A 25,522-nucleotide genomic window follows, 5' to 3' on the forward strand; every position below is an offset into this window, starting at 1 on the left:
GCATTTCAATTATGGACAATTTTGTGGTTTGTTTTTTACAATTTGCCAAGGGCAAACTTTTTTGTTAATACATTTTATGTAATAATTTATTTACTTAACTGTTGTAGATGCCAAAATATGATTGTTTCATTCATTAACCTATAAGAAGAATTAGGAGTGTTAATTTAGGTTGGTGTCGCCATACTAATTAGCTGGATAACTTATATATATTATCATCCATTTAGGAAAAACAGCCAGTAGTGTTTAATTGGTCAATCTTGAGTATCCATTAGCAGTCTGTATAAATTAGTATTTGAACCTGAGAACTTTGACTTTGAAATCATTTGAACTAGATTATGAATAAGGTGTTCTTCGGTGGTTGGGTTTCACATCTCAGAAACCCAAGACTACACTTCATTTACATTCATACATATCATCCTCTGAAGTAATATCTTACAGTGGTTCTGAAGGCTAAACAGAAAAAGAGAAAAGAGAGTCTGTATAAATTATAATACTTATCTGTGTGGACATTTGTGGTAGGGGAATTTTAAATCGAGGTTTCTTTCTTCTTTATATACTTTTAAAAAATTCAATTGTTTTTTATTTCATATACAAGGTTCACTGAACTCCACAATTTTACCAGGACTGCCTATTCTATTACTAAATACTTATCTATGACAGATATACAAGTGTTTTCTAGTAGTGCAAAATAGATTTTGTAATCTAATTTGCTTGGTGATATTTTCAGTTTATTTTTTTTTATAGGTAAGTATGTTTCATTATTAGAAAATGGTTATGTCACATTCAGCTGATTACAAGTATCAAATTTTCAATAAATGTGTGTTAAAAATATGATTAGTATAGGTAGAGCACCGTTCAAACATTATAAAACAGGAGAAATTTAATATATTTATTTCTCTGCTTCCGTTCAGATATCATGGAACAATTACATATCACAAACAATTAATGCAAATTAGGTTAGATATTTATTGAAAGTAAAACACACTGGTTGTTGGCTTTTACTTGATGAGTTTTATCTAAAATACACCAATTTTCATCGGTAAAGTTCTGGATTTAAATAAAAATAAGATGTGACATTTTTAATATAAAATTGCAAGAGGTAAATTACAAATAAGTATGTAATTTAAAGGTATGAGAATAATATTATTTCTTTGTTTATATTAGGATAATAGAAGAGCTATACTATTAGTGTTCCTCCATATAAATACTATTTTCTGAAAAACAACATATTGCTATTATAATTTCTTAATACTTTTTTCTATTAGTTTTAATATCTATTTGCTTGTTATTTCCAAAACAGATATTTCCCATGGTGATTCCTAATTTCCAACTTTATCAATTGTTTTTTCTATTTCTGTCTAGATTATTTGAATTAATTATGTTAATTTATTAGGTAATTTTGCTTAGGTCTAATATTTTTTATTGAAATTATTAGTTTGTATTAATATGGCCGGCCTCTGTAGTGTGAATGTCAATTCTAAACAGTTTTTTTTTTGTCTTGATAGATACTCTCATTAAAGAAAGACTGACCCCTCCCTCCCAAAATATAATACTCAACTTTATCACTGAAAAAAAATTGTAACACCATAAAAATTAACAACAATTTTTCTTACTGCACTAGAAAAAGGCAGTGTATTTAATACTAAAATTATAAAATGTAATTTTATTCGTTTTTTGTTTGTTAGGAAATTGCATAACTTTACGTTCATTAATGTTAAATAAGTACATGAATTCATATTCATTTTATAAAACTAGGGTTGGTAATCTTTTGTACTGTTATCTATAAACATAACATTCATGTATATCAACTATTATAAATTAACTTAAAAGTTTAGGTTATGAAAGAACAGCCATTTTAATCATATAACATATTATGTATTATTTATGATACTTTATTACATTGCAAATATAAAGCATAGAAAGGATTTGTTTGTTTACACCGCTACTGACAATAAAAATATACTTAATACTGTAATGTGATAAAATATAATGCTGTCTTGTTTATGGTATCAATAAAATTTAACTTTAACTTTTTATTTTTAGTATGATTTATGTGGCCTGCTATTAGTTAAGCCTACATTAAAATGTGATGTAAGAAAAGTGGAAATATTTCTGTGTAGAATAATATTTAGTCTGTCTCTTTGGATGTATTAACTTAAAATTAGCCATTTGACTGTTTGATTTAAAACTCCATTCCTTTCTGATAAGTGTTAATCTTTTAATCTCAAAATATTTAGTATATTTTTTATCACATTTTTACAATTACTTGTATACCGTATTTTAATTTTTACCTTCTCTTTTACACATCTTTTATGCACTAAAATGTTTAACTCAGAATGTCACAGGGTATGATTTACTAATAAAGAATATTTTTTTGATTTCAGCATAAATTTTGCTCTTCTATAATTCATTTAAACTTTTTCAATCTGTATTCAGATTATTTAATTTTTCTGTGTTTATTTTTGAACATTCTGAAGTATTTTCTTTTCCAGCTTTCCTATGTATTTTCTTTCTTAAGTATGTACTTTCTTTCTAATTGCTAAATTTTTTATATTTACTTTACTTTTTCAAGATAGGATCCACTGTAAAATGTAGGTTTTAAGATAATAATCTGATCAAAGCAGTCCCTTATTGGGTTGATTGTCCTCTTCCTCTTTCTTTACCTTTAATTTCTTCTTCCTTAGATGAGAGTTATGGGAACTGGGTCAGTTACTAGCCTGGTTACATCTGTAATGTCATGGTGTCAAATTCTAGTAGTTGGCTGGGTTGCTGTTTTTTTATTGGGACTCAGCAAAATGAGAACACTCTTTACATGTAAATCTGTAGAAGGATTCTTATTTTATATCTAGGAATTACACAAAAATTCAAACTACCTGCTGGATTGCCTATTGTATAAAGCTAAGATTGCTGATTTTTCAAAAAATCTAATCTATTTCTGTAATGAACTAAGCCAAGAGTAGCATAAATTTATATTTAAAATTATTTTATATTTATAATTTTTACTTCAACATAAGAATCTACTGAAACTCTCGTTTAAAATATTTATATTGCTGATCATGAGATGTGTTTTAATTGGAAGCACCTAAAAATAAACACTTCAACTTATTTAAATTTGGGTAATAATCTACTAATAAACCAAGTAAAATTTTATAGTTGCTTGTTTAATAATACTAGTGTCTTTACTTGACTTAATATTTCTTTTAGCACTTTTGTACTTCTGATTTTTACAAGAAGTCATGTTCAATGTATTAACAGGGAATAACTGTTAATTGATGAATAACTTGATTTTATTGCCTTCTAGGTCTTTACAGATTAATGCAAAGAAACAATAATAATTAATGTACTTATGCGCACATACACATACTGAAAGTTATGAATGAAAATATAAAAAAAAAAAAACTTTTAAATTCTTAATATTTTTCCAATTAAAAAAAATCATGCATTATTGATATTGTTGCTTAAGAATTAGTAGCATATAAAATAACAGTATTTTAATAATTTTATGTATATACTCATATATAAGTGCATATACAGATATATAAAAGTAATCTATGTAGTGGAAAGGTTTCATCACAGACTTTCATCCAGTTGGTCCTAGGCTTGACATTTGACACTTTTGACACTTTCATCCTTGGCTTCCTTTAGGGCTTGACATTATTATACACTAAAACAAATATCAATTAAAAGTGTCTGTAATTGGGATTCCTGCAGTTGCTAAGTAGAGATAAATTTGGAATATTAATATTTATATACATGTATATTTCATGATTTTATTAAACGTGTACTTGTCATACATCTTTTTACTTCATGTTTTAATAACATTCAAATGAATGTTATATAATTCATGTTGTGATATTTAATAACATTCAAATGAATCTGATTATAAGCAATAAAATTACAAGAAAATTATTTTTACATAGTTTGTTTTTTATTTATGAAGCATGTTAATGATATTCATCTATTCAATAGCACTACTACCAGTAGCTATTAATTTTATTTTAATCTTATTAATCTTAACAATTTTATTAATTTTATAATAATCTTTAATTTTATTTTATCTTTCAGTAGCTATTACTAGTAATATATATATATTTAAAAATAATTTTCGTGGCAGAATGGTAATATCTCTTCCTTTCATTTGGAGGTTCCAAGTTTGAGTCCAGGTTAGATATTACTTTTTCATATGCTGCAAAATTCGTTATCATCCATTGGTAGTTGTTGTTGTCATTGGACCCTACATGATGCTAGCCTGTTGCTATAAAAGTAAATATATATAATAAAACATTAGAGACATAACTTAATTGTAGAAATAAAAATAAAAGTTACTCTTTTACTGTTCTTACACACAACCAGTTTCAGTTTTGAGATAACCGATTAATGAATCGCTTGTATATATAAATCACAGCTGCCTATAGAAAGAAAAGTAGTAATAGATTTCAATAAATCACTGCATATAACCTATGCTATAACTCCATTTTAATTATACGATGTGGTGTGTAAACCAAGAATTAATTGTCATCATATTTTCGTTTTTTGCTTTATAAATAGCATGTTGATGTGCAGTAGTAAATTCAGCACAGTAAAGAACCGTATGAAAAACCACTTTATCTAGAAAGAACACATTGAATGCTTATAATTCTTAATATTGCTATACTGGTTCTAAGAAGTGACTTTTATACACATAAGCACATTATCTACGAGGTCTGTAAATAAAGTAATGAAACTGGTTCAGAAAAACGTTTTATTTACAATCCAATTATACATGGACCCTATCAACTTCGAAATAGTTTCCTTGGGAAGTTACGCAACGCTTCAAACGGTTTTCCCACTCTTCATAGCAGTGTTGGAACTCAGAAACCGGAATATCCTTCAGATGGTCGATTACATTTCTTTTTATATTTTCTACCATTCCAAAATGGTGTCCTTTGATGTGTTTTTTTTAAAGTAAGGAACAGGAAAAAGTTGCAGGAACTGAAGTTGGGTTAATAAGATGGTTGAGGAACTACAGGACTGTTTTTATTTGCCAAAAACTAATTAATTGAGAGTGCAGTGTGACAAGGTGCATTGTCATGATGCAGCATCCAGTTGTCTTTGATGGCTGGTTTCATGAAAACAAATCTTTTCTGCAGTCTTTCAAGAATTCCTCAGAAAACATATTGATTTACAGTCTGTCCTCTAGACAAAAATTCCTTATGGACAATTCCATTACTATCGAAGAAATAAATTAGCATGGTTTCGATTTGCTCATTTTTGCCTTTTTGGGACGTGGTGAGTTTGAAGTGTGCCACTCCTTGCTCTGGCATTTTGTTTCTGGGTCGTACTCAAATATCCAAGATTCATCACTAGTAATAACATTTTTTAGAAAATCAGGATCGGTTTCAATTCACCCTAGAAGATCATGGCACCACTTCCACCCTGTTGTTTTTCTGTTCAACAGTGAGGTTTATTGGGACCAATTTTGCAGAAACTTTTTTCATGTCGAATTCATTTGTCAAAATTAGATGGCTTGCGGTATGGTTCAAATTCAATTGTTCTGCAATCATTGTGACAGTTAATTGCCAGTCGTACTGCATCAAGTCTCTGATTTGCTCAACATTGTCGTCACTTTTTGACGTTAATGGTTTTCCACAGCATGGATCGTTCGCAACTGATTCCCGGCCACCTGAAAATGCTTTAAACCGCCTAAAATCTTGGTCTCATGGCAGAGCGTTATCTCCATATGCCCTTTTCAATTTTGAAAAAGTTTCAGTAGCATTCTCATCAAGTTTAACACAAAACTTGATTGCACAATGTTGCTCATAATCAGTATCACTCATTTTTGTAGCACACAACAAAAACTCATTTCACGGAAAGTTTGTTTACATCTCACATGGTAACAATAGATTAAAAATATTAATACTTAATATAAATCAGCTGTTCATATAACCATATGTTTACTAGTAACTTTACAGTGTTGCCACTTTGGCTGTAAAAAAAACTAGTTCATTACTTTATTTACAGATCTCGTATACCTTGCAGTCATATTATGTTATAGTATCTAACATACATTAATTTGATTTAGTACTATTTTATTTAATATACTGATTTATTACTATTACTGTAACTTAAATTCTTTTATTTATATTATAAATTAGACATATTTATTATTACTTTAAGGTTTTTAGTTAATTCTTGAAAAATACATATTGATTAAATTGAGTTTTATTACAGTATTATTTTTTCATCTTCAATTTTAATTAATATTAGGATTATTACCTTAAAAGCAAAATTTGCAACTGGGGTTCTTGAATAGAAAATTGTTGCTGTAAATCAGCATCACCAATGAAGAAATGACACTAATTTGATCTGAAATGAATTTGAAATGACATTAATATGTAAACCAAAGAAAGCAATTACCATTTTTCTGAATTTTTTTATGTCTCAAGATTTAAAAAATGTATTGCTAAAAACATTTTTAAAACTGGGAAAAATGTAAAATACAAATATGTGTACTTGGAATTATTAGTATATGGTAAAATTCATTTGTAGTAGTTTAGTGAAATCAAATTATTTTACTGTGTTACGATTAAGCTATTAAGAGGTTATCATTATTATTTCTTCAGCATCTATTATTTATTATTACTGATTTCATTGTTTACTGGTTTCATACCGGTTTATTGGTTCTGCTGGTTTCATTATTTCATTATTACTGGTTTTCATTATCTATTATTGCTGATTGCTGGAAAATAAATAGAAAGAGATGTTTCTAACATGAAACATTGAAATACTAACATTTTGGCTGACGTATACTTTAATTTCAATGAAAATTAAGTGGAATGTCTATGTTAACATGTATGTATGGTAAATATGTTATATGCCTTAACCATAATAGCTGTAAGTACATGAGTTAGTAGCCTAGACAGTTGAAAATTAACTAGTATTTAAATAAATAAATCTAAGTTATTTATTCAGATCGGTATGTAGTACAGGCTAGGTGTATTCAGTAAAAATGATACTCTGCATGTAACAAAAAGAATTATTCTGGTATCTGTGTGAAAATGGTTAGAATTTTCATTGATTAGAGCACTATAATATATAAAAGGTAATACATTAGAAAAATTAGAATAATGATAGGTTCTGTATAAACTAAAATAATTATAGAATACAATTCACAATATTAAATTATAACAAAATGAAATTGGTAACAATCCATTACTGTTACATGAATATATTGGATACAGGGTTTTTTTTACATATACATAAATATAAAAATAATTTACAAATTACAAAAATAATTAAGAATGATTTATATTAAAAAAAAATGAGTTAATTTTAATTAAATTTTGTTTATAATATGTTTTTACTTGTATTATTTCACTGAATACATGAAAAAACTTGGAAGTTTTTTCTTTGTAGACATTTTTTAACTATTCTAAGCTTTCTTCTGCAGCTTTTTTTCAAACTGTTCTGCAGCTTCGAATTAGAAGTTGTATGCGTGAAAATGTAACACTTGATGTGTTGTAAGGAATTTAGAAAATAATTATATATGTAATAGGAAATCCACGTTATTTTATTTATTTGTAGATTTTAAAAGAGTTTCTGTAAACATCCAAGATGATTGGAGAAATAATGAAACATTATGTGCCTGATAGTAGTTATTAAAATTATTTTCTTCAAATTATTACAGAACTCGCTTACAAAACAATGAACTTTCAAAACAGCTTTTTTTCAAAAGAACCTTACAGAGCTTATTAGCTGCTTCTTCTTCTGAGGAATTGTATGGAATGGTATCAAAATTGTTAATGATCAGTGTTATTGTTGACCATCTACTTACTTCTCAGAAATAAAAATAATAATAATAAAAAAATAGTAAAATTTAGTACTTAATAATTTGAAGTTCAGTATTATTAATCTAATTGTAAAGGTAAATAATACATTTATATTTTTACATTTTTTATCAGTATATTGATAAAATTAATTATAGACCCCATGAAGAAACGCAATCTGTATCACTACGAAGAAATATCATTCATATTCTTACTGAATGGTGGCCAACGTGTTTGATCTTTATGAATTAATTCATCTAACTAACAATTAATTTAACATACTAACCTTTCGTTAATCGAGATTGATTAACGTATCGATGAAGTGCACAAAATTATAGCTCTGTAACTTTATACTGTTGTACATTGAACGGCGTATGACTTAATTTAGATTACGTTGTATCCGGTCATCAGTCTTGATACATACGCCACATTTTGTGCATGAAAAAAAAACTTAATTCATGAAACCGGCATCGGTTAGACGATAACTAGAATTGTTCATCGATTTCCTCTGGATCTGCCTCTTTCACTTTGCCGTCGGAAGTAATTTATAACTATACTCGGCAGCAAAGCGGAAAAAGACAACCCACAGGAATCACTTCTTCTGTTACTTTTCAATCAGTCTCAGTATTGAAGGTTTCCACATACCTGTCATAGATAGTATTATAGATAATTTTCATAGTTCTACTGGAAGAATCAGATAAAACAAACGCGTGCAGTCAAATTTTGGTTACATAAGCAACCAAAACTTGTAAATCGATTTCATGTCGTGTAATTATATCACAAGAAGAATATGTAAAATATTGTTAATAATCGACAGTGAATTTGTATAACGCAAACGCGCACGCGTGTATGTGAAAAGGATGTCACTAGTTGATAACCACTAATTGCTGTTATAATAATTCTAAGTCTATTATTGAGCATTACTACGTAATATATGATTGTGGAATAAATGTTGGTGTCACTTAGTTACATATATAGTAACACCATTCATCAAGTTTAATCTGGTGCATTAAAACTTAATTAATATGTATTTATCTGAATAAATGGAATACTACAGTATTCGACATCTACCACGATAACAAAGACAAAGTTGGAGAAATAATTTGTTCAAATGAATCTGACGTCACTAGTCCTCGTGACAAACTATTAAAGAAAATTTGTTTCACTTTCAGTAACGATAATCAGTCATTCCTTATTAATTTTGTTTATTACTCGATATTTACTGTTATTTTTGTAACGATTATTATATCATGTAAGGTGGAGATATACGTTTTACGTAACGAATTAAGTTTTTATTTATTCGTATGACTTCATGAATCTGTGGTGTGTAGTTGTTTAGAAATAACTGTATCGGTTTCATGCAGTAAAAGTTGTAATAATCCTTATAAAACTACCTCTTTCTAGAACAATGTAAACAGAACCAGCACTACTCCATTATATGCTACAATTAGCTTTCTTAGATAATGTAATTATTACATGTTTTTAAATTCGTTTTTAGGTTAATGAGGGCTGGTTCTGTGATAATTAAGTATTGGTGATGATGATTAAGAAAAAAAATTTATAAAAACTTAGTAGATTATTGAGTTATGGTTATAGATAACGTCAACGTATTAAGGTTATACGGCATAGTTTGATGGTGTTATTTCCAGTCGGCTGATAGAAAAAAGTTAATAGATTTTGGTTCTTTACTACTGTTAGTGGTTTAGAAGATGCTTTTAGAGTTTTTTTAAAAGAATTTGGGAAAGTCCTCATAAGAAAAAAAATTATATGATGTAAATAATTCAGCGAAAAATTCAGAAAATTAAATATAGAGAATTATAAGTAGTTAGCATTAATAATTAATTTAAATATTAAGTTTCAATTCTACATATGATAAATAAATTATATAAACATTTTATGAAGGTCTGCATTTGATAATCGGTGGTTTTCATAAATCAGATTAAAAAAAAATTGTATTACTGAAATAAATGGTAAGGAGTATAAATTTCTTTGATTTGGCATTAAAATAGTCCGTGAAAGGAGATTTACATCTATATTAATTATTATTTTACATAAGGCTTGAGACTTCAGCTCTCGTATATAGTAGGCTTTTAAATTTAATGGAGCTAGGTTATCTGTTTGTCGAACAGGTAAGTAAATAAGAACAATGACTGATAAAGGAAAATTTGACATGTATTTCCCTTCATTAGTAGGTTGTCTTTAAGAAGGAATTTTTTCTTTACTAAATAGCGTAAAAAAAATCTGTTATTAAAAAGGTCATAAATAGTGTAAAAAGAGAGGGCAGACTGATTTTTCAAAATAACATTTTTTAAAGAAATAAGTTTCAGACATTTATTTTAGTTCTGAAATGTTTAATCCCATAATAGCCATAGTAGTACGTATTACAACTTCAGGAATTTCTTTTAAAACATCCCCCCCATAGGGAAGTTAAAGTTATATATAGTCTTTGCATTTCATCTAGACCTCTTTTAAGAAATCTTGAAATTCAACCAAGAATTACGTAGAATAAAATGTTCTATGAAAAAGCATCTCAGGTTTATCTTATGAATCGAGACTAAATTAATGCAACTGAAGAATAAAACGTGAATTTCATACTTTCCCTAAAAGTTTACCTAAAATTATAATAGAAAAGGTAAAATTTGGCTCTCAAAATAGGAATATCAGAGAAAGAAGAAAAAACTAGGAATTACATTTTTCATAATTATTACTACAATGAATGGAGAATAAGGATGGAATCAAATTCCATAAAAAAACCTAAAAAATTTAATAAAAGTTTAAATTTTGGCACAAATGCTACCTACAAAATTCTATGAAAATATGTTCGAGATTTGTTATATATCATCATTAAGAGGGTAAAACTGTAAATGAATCTAGGTAACATTCCATAATTGTTGGAAATATTCAGTATTTGTCCATGAAGGACGGGTACTCTAGCTGGTTTAATGTAAATTTTAAGTATTTGTTTACGTTGTTTATAACCTTTTTTCCTGATCTCTTTGCCTTTTATTTTAAGAAAATTATCCCCTAGTACCTTGATTTCTTTTGTTTCTCTTCATTTGCGTAACAAGGAGTCACGCCGGTATTACGGAAACCAAAAAGCCGAAGGAATTTATTGTAAATACACTGCAATATAGGCTAAATTCTAATCATTTATATGGTCCGTGGCCTCTTCAGGAGAAAAACAGTTTTCCGGTATTTACTTTTTCAAGGTAGATTTTATAAATAAAATTAATAAAACAAAATTTAAAACTAGAAAGAAATCTCAAAATGGTTTGTAGGTAACGCTTTTTGAGATTTTGAACCGGGGAACTACGTGAAATGATTATTTTTTCCTTACTTCCTCAGATTGTAGTTTAGGGATTAAAGAAGTAATAGTTGAAGCAAATAAAAATATTGAATTATCTTCTTAAGAAACTGTTTTTAATTTTGAAAACAAACACTACCATTTTTCGGTAGATTTTTTTTGTAAATTAACAATCGCTTAGTATATTTGTAGGGTACTTATGTATTATAACGGCGCCACTATAGTTGGAAGGTTATGTACGGGGGCAGTCCAGAAAGTAAGTTACGTTTGTGCCTAGCTTGGAGATGGTTGGGGATAGAGCCGCCATCTTAACCCACCGGGTTGGTCTAGTGGTGAACGCGTCTTCCCAAATCAGCTGATTTGGAAGTCGAGAGTTCCAGCGTTCAAGTCCTAGTAAAGCCAGCTATTATTACACGGACTTGAATACTAGATCGTGGATACCGGTGTTCTTTGGTGGTTGGGTTTCAATTAACCACACATCTCAGGTATGGTCGAACTGAGAATGTACAAGACTACACTTCATTCTCACTCATACATATCATCCTCATTCATCCTCTGAAGTATTATGTAAACGGTAGTTACCGGAGGCTAAACAGGAAAAAGAAAGAGTCGCCATCTTGGTGTCAAAACGTTTCTACACCCACTACGCATCAAGCTGTCCGTGTGGACTGTGATCTTTCTACTTTGTTCGTTGTGAATTATTGAAATGTGCGCTTCAATAGAAAATCCCACGAGTTGTGAGGTGCGTTCAATGATTAGGTTTTTACTGGCAGAAAACCTCATACCAATCGAAATTCATCGGCATCTTTGTGAGGTGTACGGAGATGGAATAATGGGTGATGGTGGAGCGAGGCAGTGGTGCAATCAGTTTAAAAATAGCCGCGTCAATGTTCATGAGGAGCGCAGTGGTCGGCCTAGCCCTGTGACTGATGAAGTGACGATGAAAATCGACGGTAGAATTTGTGAAAATCGCCGCATTACGATTACGGAACTCTTGCTTCATTTTCCCCAAATTTCACGAAGTTTAATGCATGAAATTGTGTCGGGGAAGCTTGGTTATCATAAGTTGGGTATCAAAATTCTAAGGCGGAGAATTTTTACAGAGAAGGAAGTGCCTCAATTTAAATGGCGACTGTGTAGAAAAATAGTTTAAGATTCTCCCTTTCAATTGTATGTAATAAAGTTTCTTTTTTTATTCGGTTGGTTTATTATTTCAAAACTAAATTACTTTCTGGACAGCCCTTGTGTAGTAGATCTGTTAATTTAAGATTTTAGGAATAAAGTAGAAACACAAAACTAGAAATTGAATCATTTACTCAAATTTCCGGTGGCCAATATCGGACAATGCTTGTTAATATTTCTTGAAATACATCGTTGGATATATGTTTTCGGCGCCACATAAACAGCACAGTGTGACCATATGGTGACTGGCAGCGCCTCTATGTTTTTTATTTCTCCGTTTCAAAGAATCCCATAATCTTTCCACATTTTGTGTGTGTACTCGTGTTTCAGTATCAACGAAATTATAGTTGTGATTGACAGTGAAGTGCTGCTAATCTTACTTCTCCAGTTCATTTGTCCTATACGCTTTCCACGAGTCAGAATACAGAGTTGTACCGTATCCCAGATGCTTTAGGATTTCATTCGAGACAGTATTGAAGGATCTGTCGGGAACCTCAATTATAAAACATTCGCCCGTCTCCTGACAAATTCCCCCGAATACCCACTGTTGGGAAAACACTCGTCCAACCTGATTTTTTCGTCGACTGAATAGAGTTTCATTTATTTCAACTATTCTATTTGGACCTCCTATTTTTCCAGGGCGATTTATATCTCATTAAATTGTTCCAGTCTGTACACGTATGATTGCTCGTGTCTAGTTTACGTGAACACCGTTTGAAAGAGCTCATTTCAAACGCCCAGGCATAAATAAAACGGAGTGCATTCAGAAAACTTATTTTGTTACCTTTCATTCAATAACTTGTGCGCATACCTATTTTAGTGCGGCAACTTCTCTTGTTGAATCGCCAAATGACTCCTTCACTAAAATACAAAGTCATATCATGTTTTTTGGCACATTTTCGTCCCTTGGGAAGAATACCCTTTTCCTGAAAAAATCTAACAGCTTCCTCTTCACAACGTGGTAGATCCCAAAAAATTCTAAGCGTGCACATTTTACTTATAAGTTCACCGATAACTCTGACAAATATTTTCATTTAACATCTCACTCATAAGAAGTAGAACGTATTTATTTAGCTCACCACCAGTCGCGCTGGTTATAACCTCCCAACGATGGTGGCGCCGTTATAATACACAAGTACCATATTTAGAAAAAGTTAGGTTTAAAAACCTGAACTAAAAAAAGCTTTTTTGAAAAATATTTTTGAATTTTAAGAGAGGTTTTATCGATCAGGAAGTAGTGCAACTGACTAATATACCGAATCTCCCAGGATCAATTCTTGGATTAAACTTGCCACAATTTCATCGAAGTGTACCTCTGCAGTGAAAATTTTTTGTAAAAATTATTCCTTAGAACAATGTTATAATACCATTAATATTTACAGCAAGGAAACAGAATTGAAAGTAGACAAAATCTAATTTTCAGTAGGTATAAATGTATTTATCGTAATGTGTTTTGTAATATTTTCCGATAGAATATACTTTATAAAAAAAGGAGTTATTTCAAATAGATTTTCCGTGTTTTATTTCTCTTCCCATCGGTATCATGTATATGTGTGTCTTTTAGATGAATTCAATTCATAGCAATATTCTGCTCGAAGTTTAGATCAACATCTATATTTAAGGTTACTGCTGAACTTCACCTCTAGTATACTAGCTGTAGTGCAAACTTAGTAGTAATTTTAAGAACTTGAGTCTTAATAACTAAAAAGAAAACAAATAATCTGATGTGTACACCACATGACTTCCTTGTACGCCTATTAAATTACAAATACACATTTTTAAAAGTGCATAAAATTTTATTTCAGTAATAACTTCTGATTTTTTCATATTTTTATTATTATTAATTATTATTTATCATAATTTTTTTTTACAATCAGAGGTTAAAAATTTATTAATAAATCAATATATTTAAATTAAAAAAAGAAAAAGGAATGAAGTCACATTCGAACCGAAGCGCCTTCCCCTTGTAAGACCCAAATATTTCATTAATTAAAATTTTATTTGGCTACAAATCTGGATCCAGTGAAATTTCATACCACTTATGATATATCGTTGAAAATCTCTTATGAGGGCTTATCACTGCAGTTAAAAAAAAGTTCAAAATCCATTTTTCTTTTGATTTTGGGCTTTTTGGACATTTTTGGTTCAGTCGATCGCAATAAAAATGGGATGTTCACAACTAGATGTTACAACAGTCCTAAATCCAAAATTCAACATTCTACGGGTAACTGTTTTTGAGTTTTGTGAGATATATACGCACGCCGAAACTAGTCAAAATGGATATTTCCGTTGAAATTTGAAAACTGAAATTTTTCGCGATCATAAAAGATTTATAATCTTACTATTAAAATAAGACAATAAAATTAAATAATTATCAATAAGATCATTTTTTTCAGTTTGAAAATAACTTTCAATAATGAAATGAGGTTTCGTAGCTTTACAGAAAAGTAACTGGGAAATGAATAGCTTTTTTAATATTTTAACAGTTTCATCAATCAGTTAAGAATTATAACAAACTGTTTGATTGTCAGTTCCAATCCGTAATCTAGATGTATGTTGTAACTTGTACTGTAAGCAAAGTATATTTGTCAAAGGGCATCCGTATTACGGAAATCTGCCTAATAATGCGTAATATTGCACATAAATTGCAACCTTTCTTTTAGATAACGTTTTAGTTGTAATTAAAATATTTGATCACAAATATATAAAAATGTTTACTTAAATTCAATTCTAACTGATACATTAATCAGATCTTTCACTGCTGCGAATAAATAAAAAACATTTTTCCCGAAGTATTTTTTTTGTAAAAGATCAATTCTACATATAATTCTTTGAAAATATTATAACGAATTTAGTAATCTTTAATAAATTATAAGATAAAAAAAATAAAATAGAGGAAATAGGAATTTAGCCCATTCGGTTTAAAATTATAAAATAAATTACGGATGAAAATCTGGGAAAGATAATAAAGAATTCATTACACTTTTTTTACAGTAAATCTTTAAATGACAAAAAAATTAATACTTGGCCATCTAGAATAATCAAAAAATCTGACAGTTTAAACGGTACTTAACGAGTTATTCACAATACTGCGGTACCAATCAATGCCTTATTGATATAATCGATCAATGATAAAATGTTATAAATCTATAATTATTGTTAATAAGTATAAAAAAACAAATATATAAAAAAATACTGCTTTCTTCCTTTAACTTTCGAGTTTTTAAAGTAGATACTACTATATTAAAAAAAAACCTATCAATAATTAATCCTTTACTTGGCAAAAGAACTGAAATTAAATAAAACTGAAAGGTCTTACGTTTTAGTGTTTAGTGCGACGTTTTAAAAGTATGGGATATGGCTAAAAAACCAGTATGAAATATTTCCAAGAAACATAAAGACAGAAATTTGTGACGTGCTGAAAATAATAAAAGAATTACGAGAAACTTCGTAAAGATATTTACCACTATCCAGTATGAGCTAAGGTTGTCTAGAACAATTTAGGAATGCGTATTACTTTTATCTAAGTTTCCAACTGATATTCCAGAATTTTCTGGCAAAACTGGTTTTAATATCATATATATGTCATTATGCTACACTGTAATAATAATAAATCAACACTAAGCAGTAATGACAACAAAAAATTAAAATAATCTTCAATCACAGCTATGTAGAAAATATTATTCTTTTGTTAAAAATAGAGAAAAAAATCATCGAAATCAGCACACTTTTTAAAGAGTAAGGCTTCAAGATACATAAAAAATATACACGTTGAATTAAGAGCATTTTTTGATGTCGTTAAAAAATTTCTAATTTAAAAGTTTTTAAAATAAGCAGAAAACTGTATATATAGATACGTTGTTAGTAAAATATGTGTATTCGTACTTTGGTTCTTTTTGTTTTATTTTAATTATTTCATTTTAATTCAAAATTACTTCTTTATTCATATTGAAAAGGAAGCTTTGTTTCTGTATGAAACAATCTGGAAAAATATGTTACGTCAAATTTTAATAAAACAATTTGATTCTAGGTCGATCTCAGTTAAATGTGTAAATTAAAAAATCATATATATTTGTAATATATGTCTGTCTTTACGTTTGTAATTCACGTTTCCTAGACGTTACTGAAAAGTCATGCTTAACAATTGACGCAAGACAATTTAAATTGACTTGAGGTCAATAATAAGTTGACCCCAAGACTATGATTTTGAGCATAGTTTTTTTTTTTAAAGGATTTAAGTTCCTTTAATCCTCTTAGGAGTGAAATTTTCAAAAACAACTAGGACCTAAGAGGAATTTATTTAACCAAATTTCCATCTTTTAGGACCAGTAGTTAGTTGTAACTGTGTCTTAATGAATGGTCGAGTGAGTAGTGTTTGGGATATGACAGAATTATTTACAATTTTATGATTATTATTACTCTTTAATTATATATTTTTATTAAGAGTGTTATGACTTAATATTTGCTCTGACAAACACGTTTTCTTGAAGTTTTTTATGCTTATTCAACGTATTTAGAATTAATATTTAGTATTAGTGTTTCGAATTTAGTATTTAGAATAGGATTTAATCTATTAAAATTATGATACGTTATTTTGTCCACCTAACAAGAGGAATCAATCAGATTGGCTGAGTCTATCATCGATTTGTATGTCTTTCAGTTTTTTTTTTAATGAAAATATTACATTTAATAATAATTTCTTTAAAGATTTAATTCTCTATATAACTTGAAATTCGTGTTGGCAATGTGATAAAAAAATAATTTAGCGAGCAACAAAATGACGAAAAATTAAGATTTCTACCCAGAATTTCTATTTGTTCTTTCATACAAATATTATACCACTGTGGCACGGAAGTTACCAATTTACATAAATAGGCTACACATTTTTATTAGAAAAACTAAAAAATACACCATTTTTCTCTTATTTGTTAAAATTATTTTATATATTTTTACTAGTTTTAAATAAGAAATTTCGTAATAATCTTATGAGTTTCTACAATCAGATTGATACTAGTCTATAAGTTTTTGAATTATGTTCTAATAAATATTTTTGTGTTTAAATACCTTTAACCTATGACGTCAATTTTTAATTAGAAGGACGTGATACAATAGAAGTCGCATAATAAATTGAGGTAGCGTAATTAGAATAGTAGAAAGAAACAAGCAGACTGGCAACAAACAGAAGAAGAAGCTTTCATTCCGAAAACGAAATTTTACTTTAAGGATTTAGAAATTAATAAGAAAATAATCTGTAAAAAAGCTTAGTTCGTTATGGTAATGAAACTAGAATTATATAAAAAAACTGAAAGACAAAGAAATGAGCTTTTCGAAAGTGATGTTGAGCAGAATTTAAAAAAAAATTGCTTCCTTTATGAAGTAAATGATGCAAAAAGGAATTGATTTTAATGGTTTCTAAAATAAAACCTCACAAAAAATTCTTAAAGAATTGTGTTCGAAAATAAGAATTTAAACGACATACGCATTTTGACTGATAAACAATCATCTTCAGTAGATAAAGAGGAATTAGTAAAAATAAATGTAATATAAAAACGAAATTTATAAGAATGTAAAAAAATAAAATAAAGAATCAGTACTTATCAAACGTCATTAAAAATGTATCTACCAGTATAAATGAAATAAACATATAAAAAAGTAAAAACAAATTTTATAAACATCATTTAAAAAAAAGGTGAAAATAGACTTTTTTTAAAAAATAATTATTTATCGTTTGTTTGTACTTTTTAATAATTAGTATTCGTTTACATTAATTTATTTTCATTTTCATTTTTTATAGGTACTTGAAGGTTGAATTTTAGCGATTTTACGATTAATTGTACGGTGGATTTAAGACAGGATAAATTTCAGGTAAAATCTTGCAAAAATAAAACAAGATTAATTGACTACATATTAAAACATTTAGGATTAGTTAAAAATATTTGTTTAAGGAAGTGTACACGACAAAAACTTTAAAGGAAGACAAATTTTATACAAATTTATGATGTTAGATACAAAAACAAAAAAAAAGCTCATGTTACAAAATTAGTAGAGTAGAATCAAAATGTGGAAGTATATCAGCCAAGACATGTCATCTACCTGATGATAAAAAAATAAATAAATAAAAACAAATATTAATAAAAAACAAATAAAAATTTAAACAATTATTCTATAAGAATAATATTTATTATTCATTTGTTCATAATTGAATTGTTATGATTTACGTTAAGTGTTACTTTCACAGACATTCAAAAAGAAACGAACTTTTAACCTACATAATCTTTCTGTAGACCAACATGCTGAAAATTTACTTTGTTTTTGGTAATTTTACTATTTTTGAAAGCAATAAAGAGTTAGTTAAAGGTTTTCTTTATTATTTAACGTTTTACTTAAACGAAATTTTTTAGAATTTGTTGATGACCTGATAATTTTAGTAAAAAAGAAAAGAAAGACCATTAGAAAGGCCAAAGTCAAAATTCAAGAATTAAAAACATTTGCAAACAAAATTTTTCTATAAATTTCTTATCGAAAAGCAAAATAGTTAACCAATAATAAAAGTGGTATTCAAACAATGGAAACACTCAGAAGATTCTAAAAAATTAAATATTTAGTTGAAACGATTATGCCAATGTTTAAAAAAAAGAAAAAGGAATAAAAGCCAGAAAATAAAAAAAAGAAATAGCTTATCATCTTACTTGAAACATTTATCCTCAACCAAAAGCGCGAAGTTAAGACACTATAAAATTGTAGTTTTATCAGAAGCGTTATGTACCGCAGAAGGCCTATAAGGAAAAAGGAATAAATTGAAAAAGAATTTTAAGAAAAAACTACAGCTCGAAGATAATATTTATTTATACGTTAATAAAATTTAAAGAACCAAAATTTTGAAACAAATTGACTACACAATCGGAAAAAAGAAGATTCAAATTTTATAGTTTCTTGTGTACTATTACATGAAATCAGATTAATAAAACAAATATTTAACTTTTTCGAAAAAAGGAAAACCAAAATAAACGGATTCAAAGAAATTCAAGAAGATCTAAAATTATGAAATATTTTCAACGAACATTAAAATTTAGATGCATCCATTAGTTTAGAAAACTAATGGATGGATATAAATTTCTAGAGAAATAGAAAAAAACAAAGTGAACCGAAGAAAGAAGAGCAACTTCAGGAAAGAATGAAAGAATTTTCAAAAAGAATGAATCAGGACCTACGGATGCGAGAATTTTAGGAAGTCCGATCGCAAGAAAAGAAATAGTGAAAGTAATGGTAAAATGGTTGTCTCAGATCGGACTCCATGGTGCGAGTGGTAGCGTCTCGGCCTTTCATCATCTCATCCTGTGAAACAATACCTAATGGTGGTGCCTGAGGCAAAAAAAGACAAGCTTGAATAACTGCCAGATTACGGTGTAAAAGTTTTGCTTAAAACACAACCTAGCTATCAAAGAAGCAAATTGTATTTACTGAAATAAGAAAAAGCAGAGAAAATTTCGGATATTTTAACTTTTTTTTCTTCTTTAAGTAACATTTTCTTTTGTTAAAACAGGAGTACACACTCGTAGTGAAAAAAAATTAACATCAAAAACTGATTTTCTTCTCCAAATTTTGCAAACACTTCTTTAAAAAATCTTTTTACTGGTTTGTGCTTTTATCCCGCTAAATAATTTTTTCTTTAATTAACAGGAATACAAAAAAAACACAGAAAAAATCAAAGCGACAGCGTTGAAGGAATCTTCAAAAGAAGAATTGTAAAGTAAAATGACAGCTGAAGTAAAAAGGATTACATTTTTAATTAAAATTAACAAACAACAAACAGTAATAAATAAAATGCATTTTTTTAAAGAGAGCTGCATTCCATACAGACATTATCACGATAATACCGATGTATTATTTTATAATTAATTTTACAATATAATAAAAGATATAGAATAGGCCTAAGAATATCATATGTAATGACTAGAATAATGGCCATAAATCCCCTGATATTAAACCACGGACACAAAGTCGAACAAGTTGAGCGGTTTAAATATTTATGAGAAAATATTTAAACCATATGACCTCAAAGAAAAACTAAACTGGAAATAAAAAACACAAAAGCTCAGTTATGCATAAAATAACACCAAAACAACATATAACAAAAGACGGATCTCAATAGATACCAAACTCAAAAATTACAAAACTGTAATCAGACCTATAGTATCATATGGAAGCGAAACATTCTTCAAACTAAGATCCAACATTTCCTACTCAGCAGAGATGCAAAGAATTCTAAGAACATGCATAAATAAAAGACGACTTACTGATGAGGGAGAATGGAGACTCATACCAAACCAGGAGATACATAAAGATGTAGAACCAACTCTAGGCTACTTTAGAAAGAAAAGAATCTCCTTCTTTGGACACACAATAAGAACAGAACCGAACAGGCTCGTCAGGAAACCGATCAAGAAATACTGGAAAATGTCCAAAACCCCGACCTGGATAACCGAAATTAAACAAGATATGCAAGAACTAGAAATCACAATAGAAGATTTACAAAACAAAACTGACAATATAAAAATACTAAAAGAAGAAAACTTCAGATTTAAGATTAAAGGAAAGAAAACAACGACGAGGGTTTGTTCAGAAGAACTCAAAAAAAAAAAAACAAGATTGATGACAGAATGAAGAAATATTGGGAAGCAATCAAGAAGAAAAATGAAAAGAAAAGACGAACCATAGTTGACTAAAGTGGTCCACTGTGACCTTAAATTCTCAACAAAAAAAAAAAATACAGAATTATTTTACGAGTTTTAAATATTTGTTATATTTTTTCTCAATAGTTTAAAAATCTTAGGAAAATTTCAATAAAAAATATGAAACAGATATAACCTTTAAGGGAGGTTTTTGTTGCGCTACACTTACTGACAGTTATTTTTAATAAATACAGCCTGATTGAAAATATTATGTACGCTAAGCTTTTACAAAAGAATGATGATGCTCATCATCATAACACTAATAAGAGTTTTATTTGTATTAAAATTACAAAAAAATATATATATATATATTAGTATAAATACTTTACATGTTGGTGACTGAAAAAAAGAAAAGAAAAAACCTGTTTTAACAAATATAAGAAAGTTTTACGTATTGAAAAATTTCGTTAACTTTTTTCTATTTAAATAATAATTTTATAGATCTCAGGTATTAGTATTTTAGGATAGTAATTTGTGTAATTTAATACCAATTTTCTTTTTTTTTTAATTTTAGGGCGCAGACACATTATAACGATAATTATTATTTTTATTATAATAATTAAAAATAATTATTACTGTAGCGCTATCGATATAGATTATTAATAATTAAATATATTTAAATATTACCATACATACGCGTGATGATGATCCATACATTATCGGATTATTCAGCACATTACGATCACTGCACACTTATTTATTTATCCTAATTTGCAAGCATATATATAATAAAACTATTTGACAATTTGTGTATATGAGGTTTTATAAATGAATATAGAAATTCTATATATAACTTATATAGACATTCTCCTTGGACGTCGACATTTTAACTAAAACTGTAGTTGCAGTAGGAAACTATTTTCACCCTTACTCCATTCTCCATTTTAATGATATTCTTGGGTGAGCAATCGACGCTGTTGTGGGTGGTGTTTGCTGTATCGCGAGAGGTATGTGTATACACAAACACATACATACACACAAACGCGATAGAGTATATTTAGTATAACGATGGTAATGATGATGTGATTTTTAAGAGTGGTAACCGGTAGGGGGAGGGGGAGGAAGAGGAGCTTCTCTTCCTTCCTCTGACGTAAATGTTAACCTCCTCCTTACCCTACCATCATAAAGATATACCGATCGACCAATCGGGTAACTCGTTTTAATCCATTAATAAATACATATATTACGGTATGTAAGCTCTGTGTCTTTTTTTATGATAATAATTTTGCTTTTACTATTGTTCTTAGTTTAAATATTACGAAGTAAGATTATCATATATTTAACCATTTTAATTACTCTGTCTCAAGTTAGTTTTATGAATAGGCTTAATGTATGTATACAAATATAATTATATATATATATATATATATACGCGAGATACGTTTCATTTATGAATCATTGAATTTAGAACTCCCGATGCTAGAATCAGGTGTTCTAGATCATACTTACTACCTTACTACAGTCCTAAGACTAAGGGTTCTACAGCATCATCTACAAGACAAAATTTCAATTCTATGCTTAAAAATCCCTCACAAATGGAATTTCTTCATTCTTAATTGACTTAATCGGTTGAATTTTTAAATTCGGTATAGTAGTTGTTCAAAGGATTATTAAAAAAAAATGCACCCAGATAAAGTTTTATAAAAACTTACGGATTTAATTGAGCTTTGATCCCGTACTTATTTATAATCATAATTCATATAGGCTCACTCAATCGTTACAGAATCCTCTAATTCCATGATTATAGGAAACTGAAATTTTGGGAGATAGAACTTCTCCTACGCCATGAGCTTCTCTCCAACATTTTTGTAATGTAAGAAAGTCGCAGCTTACATTGACTCTAAATCGATGTTGAAAATTGCCATCCACCGTTTCATGAGGATTTAATTCTGCCCGTGTATGCTTACTGCGTAAATTGTTGACGCCATCTCGAGTGAAATTTTCTCGTTGTAGGTAAACAAAACATACTTGTAGAATTGTCGATTTGTAATTAACAGTTGCAGAACTCCAAGCAAAGCGGACCGTCTCCTGGGTGTAGATGTTCAACTAGCTGTTTATGATAAAGATAAAACTTATTTTGTTTACGCTTCCTCCAAACCATCAAATGCGAAACTACGATCCGCTTAGAAAGACGTCGTGTACAGACACCTGGACTTCGCTAAACCGCATCGATAATAATTTATACAATAACAGCGTCGTGTTGGACAGCTCGTTCGTAGCTGGTGCGAATACTAGGTAGTGAACCTGTTTCCCAAAAACTGCGCTAATTGTTCTGGAATCCTGCTATTCAGAAAACATATTTCATATTCTACTTCAGCAGCTGTAGCATTACCATTACACACACCCCAAATTAATACCGCATCAGCGTATTCTTCTGTTGTAAATAAGTACGACGTTACTTCAATGGCAAACCGATCACGTTCAAACTAAAATTCACAGAAAACCTTCGCTAATGTCAGCACAGTTCAAAGTACCCGATATAGTGCAGTATTACGCATTGTTGATCAGCTGTCGTTATTTTATTGCCGACTTTGAACTAATAATTTTTCAAATAATTTATTGTATTTCTGTCATTAATGAAAAAAAATATTAACTAAATAATTTTTATTTTAAAATTGTTGTGTAATTTCCAGTTTAAAAAAAATCTTTTACAGTAAATCTTGTTTTTACAAGTTTTTCACATCACCAAAAAGAATTTAGATTTTGTTTTCATTAAATAAATATTTAAAATATGGTAAGTACTGTTTCTAAATAAAATTCAAAGTTTTCTTACCTTTCTTACAACTTATCTTACACACCATTTTGTTCAAAATTAAATATCTACAATTTTTATTTAAAATTGTTATGTGCTTATTACCTTGTTAACAGAATTCTTGTACGTCAAATATAAAAAACAGGGATTTTTACTCCAATTTATTGGTTTTCACCACAGATTTCTCAAACATTCCTGCAGATACGGTTCGGGGATCTATTTTATTCAATTTTTCAGGTCGAAAACCATAAGAAACCACTAATTCTCACCCTTAATAAACGCTCTACAAATTTCAGTAAAACCTCATTTCACCGGGGTTGTAGAAATATGACCGAAATTTTTCACTAGCAGTAACTTGCAAACGAAGCATTTTAGAACATATATTTTCTAATTTTTAACTTTGTCTAATATTTTCACGAGTAGAATAAGTTATGAAAGTCCTGGGAGAACTTCGTGATACACTCTGTATATAAAGATTTCTTATTTTATATATGTTTGTATATATAATTAAAAAAATTAACGATCTGATCAACTGTATTAAAAACGGAGAATGGATTGCTATATTGAAGGAAGGAAAGAAAGTTCCATAGTTCAGATTTGGTCAGAAAAAGGGAAGAGTATCCAGGATTCAAAATGATGTTCCAAATTTAAGCTAATAGTAAAGTAAAAGTAATTGCTAATAGTAGTAAAGTCTGGAGATTCGAACAACATAAGATAAATTTCATAAGGGTTTATTGCAAGTATTCTGAAATTAAATAATGAACTATAAAAGATAACTAGATTATGCTTACAATCTGTATGATGAAATATAGATTAAATGTTAAAAAATTAAAAAAAGGAAATGATTTACCATTACACGAACGTATAATAACGTAAATTACTAAGCTTTATGAAAGATCTTTAATGTAAAGGACTACCTTTATAGAAATGAAGAAAAAACAGGAAACATTAATAGATGAATTTGAAAAAAAAGAAATAATTGGGGTAGAAGAGACTTTAAATGGAAACAAGGAATTCAGACGGTAAGAATCCCTGCATAATAAAATGTATGTTAGTCACCGGTTGATTGTATGAAAGTATAAATAGCAACCGTGGTGTATCGGTTTTAATAAATATATTATCAATTTGTAAGCAAATCTTTAGTTAATTAGTAATTATATAAAGGTAGTTTTCCCTAAATGTAAAACGTTCAGACACAATGTCAATCGTACTCTTCTGACCACACTGTAAATACATTTCCTAATCGTTTCAAACTTCCTAATCACGAAGAAAAACTTTATTAACAACAAATTTTTCTGCTAATCACTAAGAAAGAACTTCAACAATAATTCCAAAAAAAATCTCCTACAAGCATATTATAAGTACTTAAAAACTATATATTAATCCGTTTGTCTTATAAAAGTATGTTGATCTACAATAAATAAATTGACGACTATTTGACTCAGGAAGATGTGAATAGAAATAACTAGTTAATCGGTAACGAAATCAATCTATTAGACAAACAAGCGTATTGGTTTATTTTAATACTGATGCAACAGAATCTGTAAATTATATTATTGTATTATTTCAATAGAATTTCAAAGTCTGTCTTGTATCGTTATTAAAAATTATTTATATAATACTTTAAGTATTTTGCAGTTGAATCTAACGTACATACAGAATTGCGTTGATGCGTGCCCATGTCAGTAATACTTATATTTTTGGAAACAGTGACCTCCTTTCTTAAAATAGATTTCCATTCATATTA

The 25,522-nt window shown here is 28.7% G+C and overlaps 1 protein-coding gene across 2 annotated transcripts in view; it reads right to left on the reverse strand.

Annotated features, from left to right (window-relative positions):
• Positions 1–21,938, reverse strand: part of LOC142326311 (uncharacterized) — a 36,827-nt gene extending 14,889 nt beyond the window's left edge. Inside the window, exon 1 of one of the 2 annotated variants that reach the window (XM_075368708.1) lies at positions 21,660–21,938. In XM_075368708.1, the coding sequence (XP_075224823.1) occupies positions 21,660–21,680 (21 nt within the window). In that variant the 5' untranslated portion in view covers positions 21,681–21,938. Of the gene's footprint in view, positions 1–21,650 lie in introns of both variants that reach the window. The other variant, XM_075368706.1, reaches the window with a different exon arrangement.
• Between the last annotated feature and the right edge of the window lie 3,584 nt (positions 21,939–25,522).

This window comes from Lycorma delicatula, chromosome 6 (genome assembly GCF_047948215.1).
Source record: "Lycorma delicatula isolate Av1 chromosome 6, ASM4794821v1, whole genome shotgun sequence".
In the NCBI taxonomy this organism is placed as follows: domain Eukaryota; kingdom Metazoa; phylum Arthropoda; class Insecta; order Hemiptera; family Fulgoridae; genus Lycorma; species Lycorma delicatula.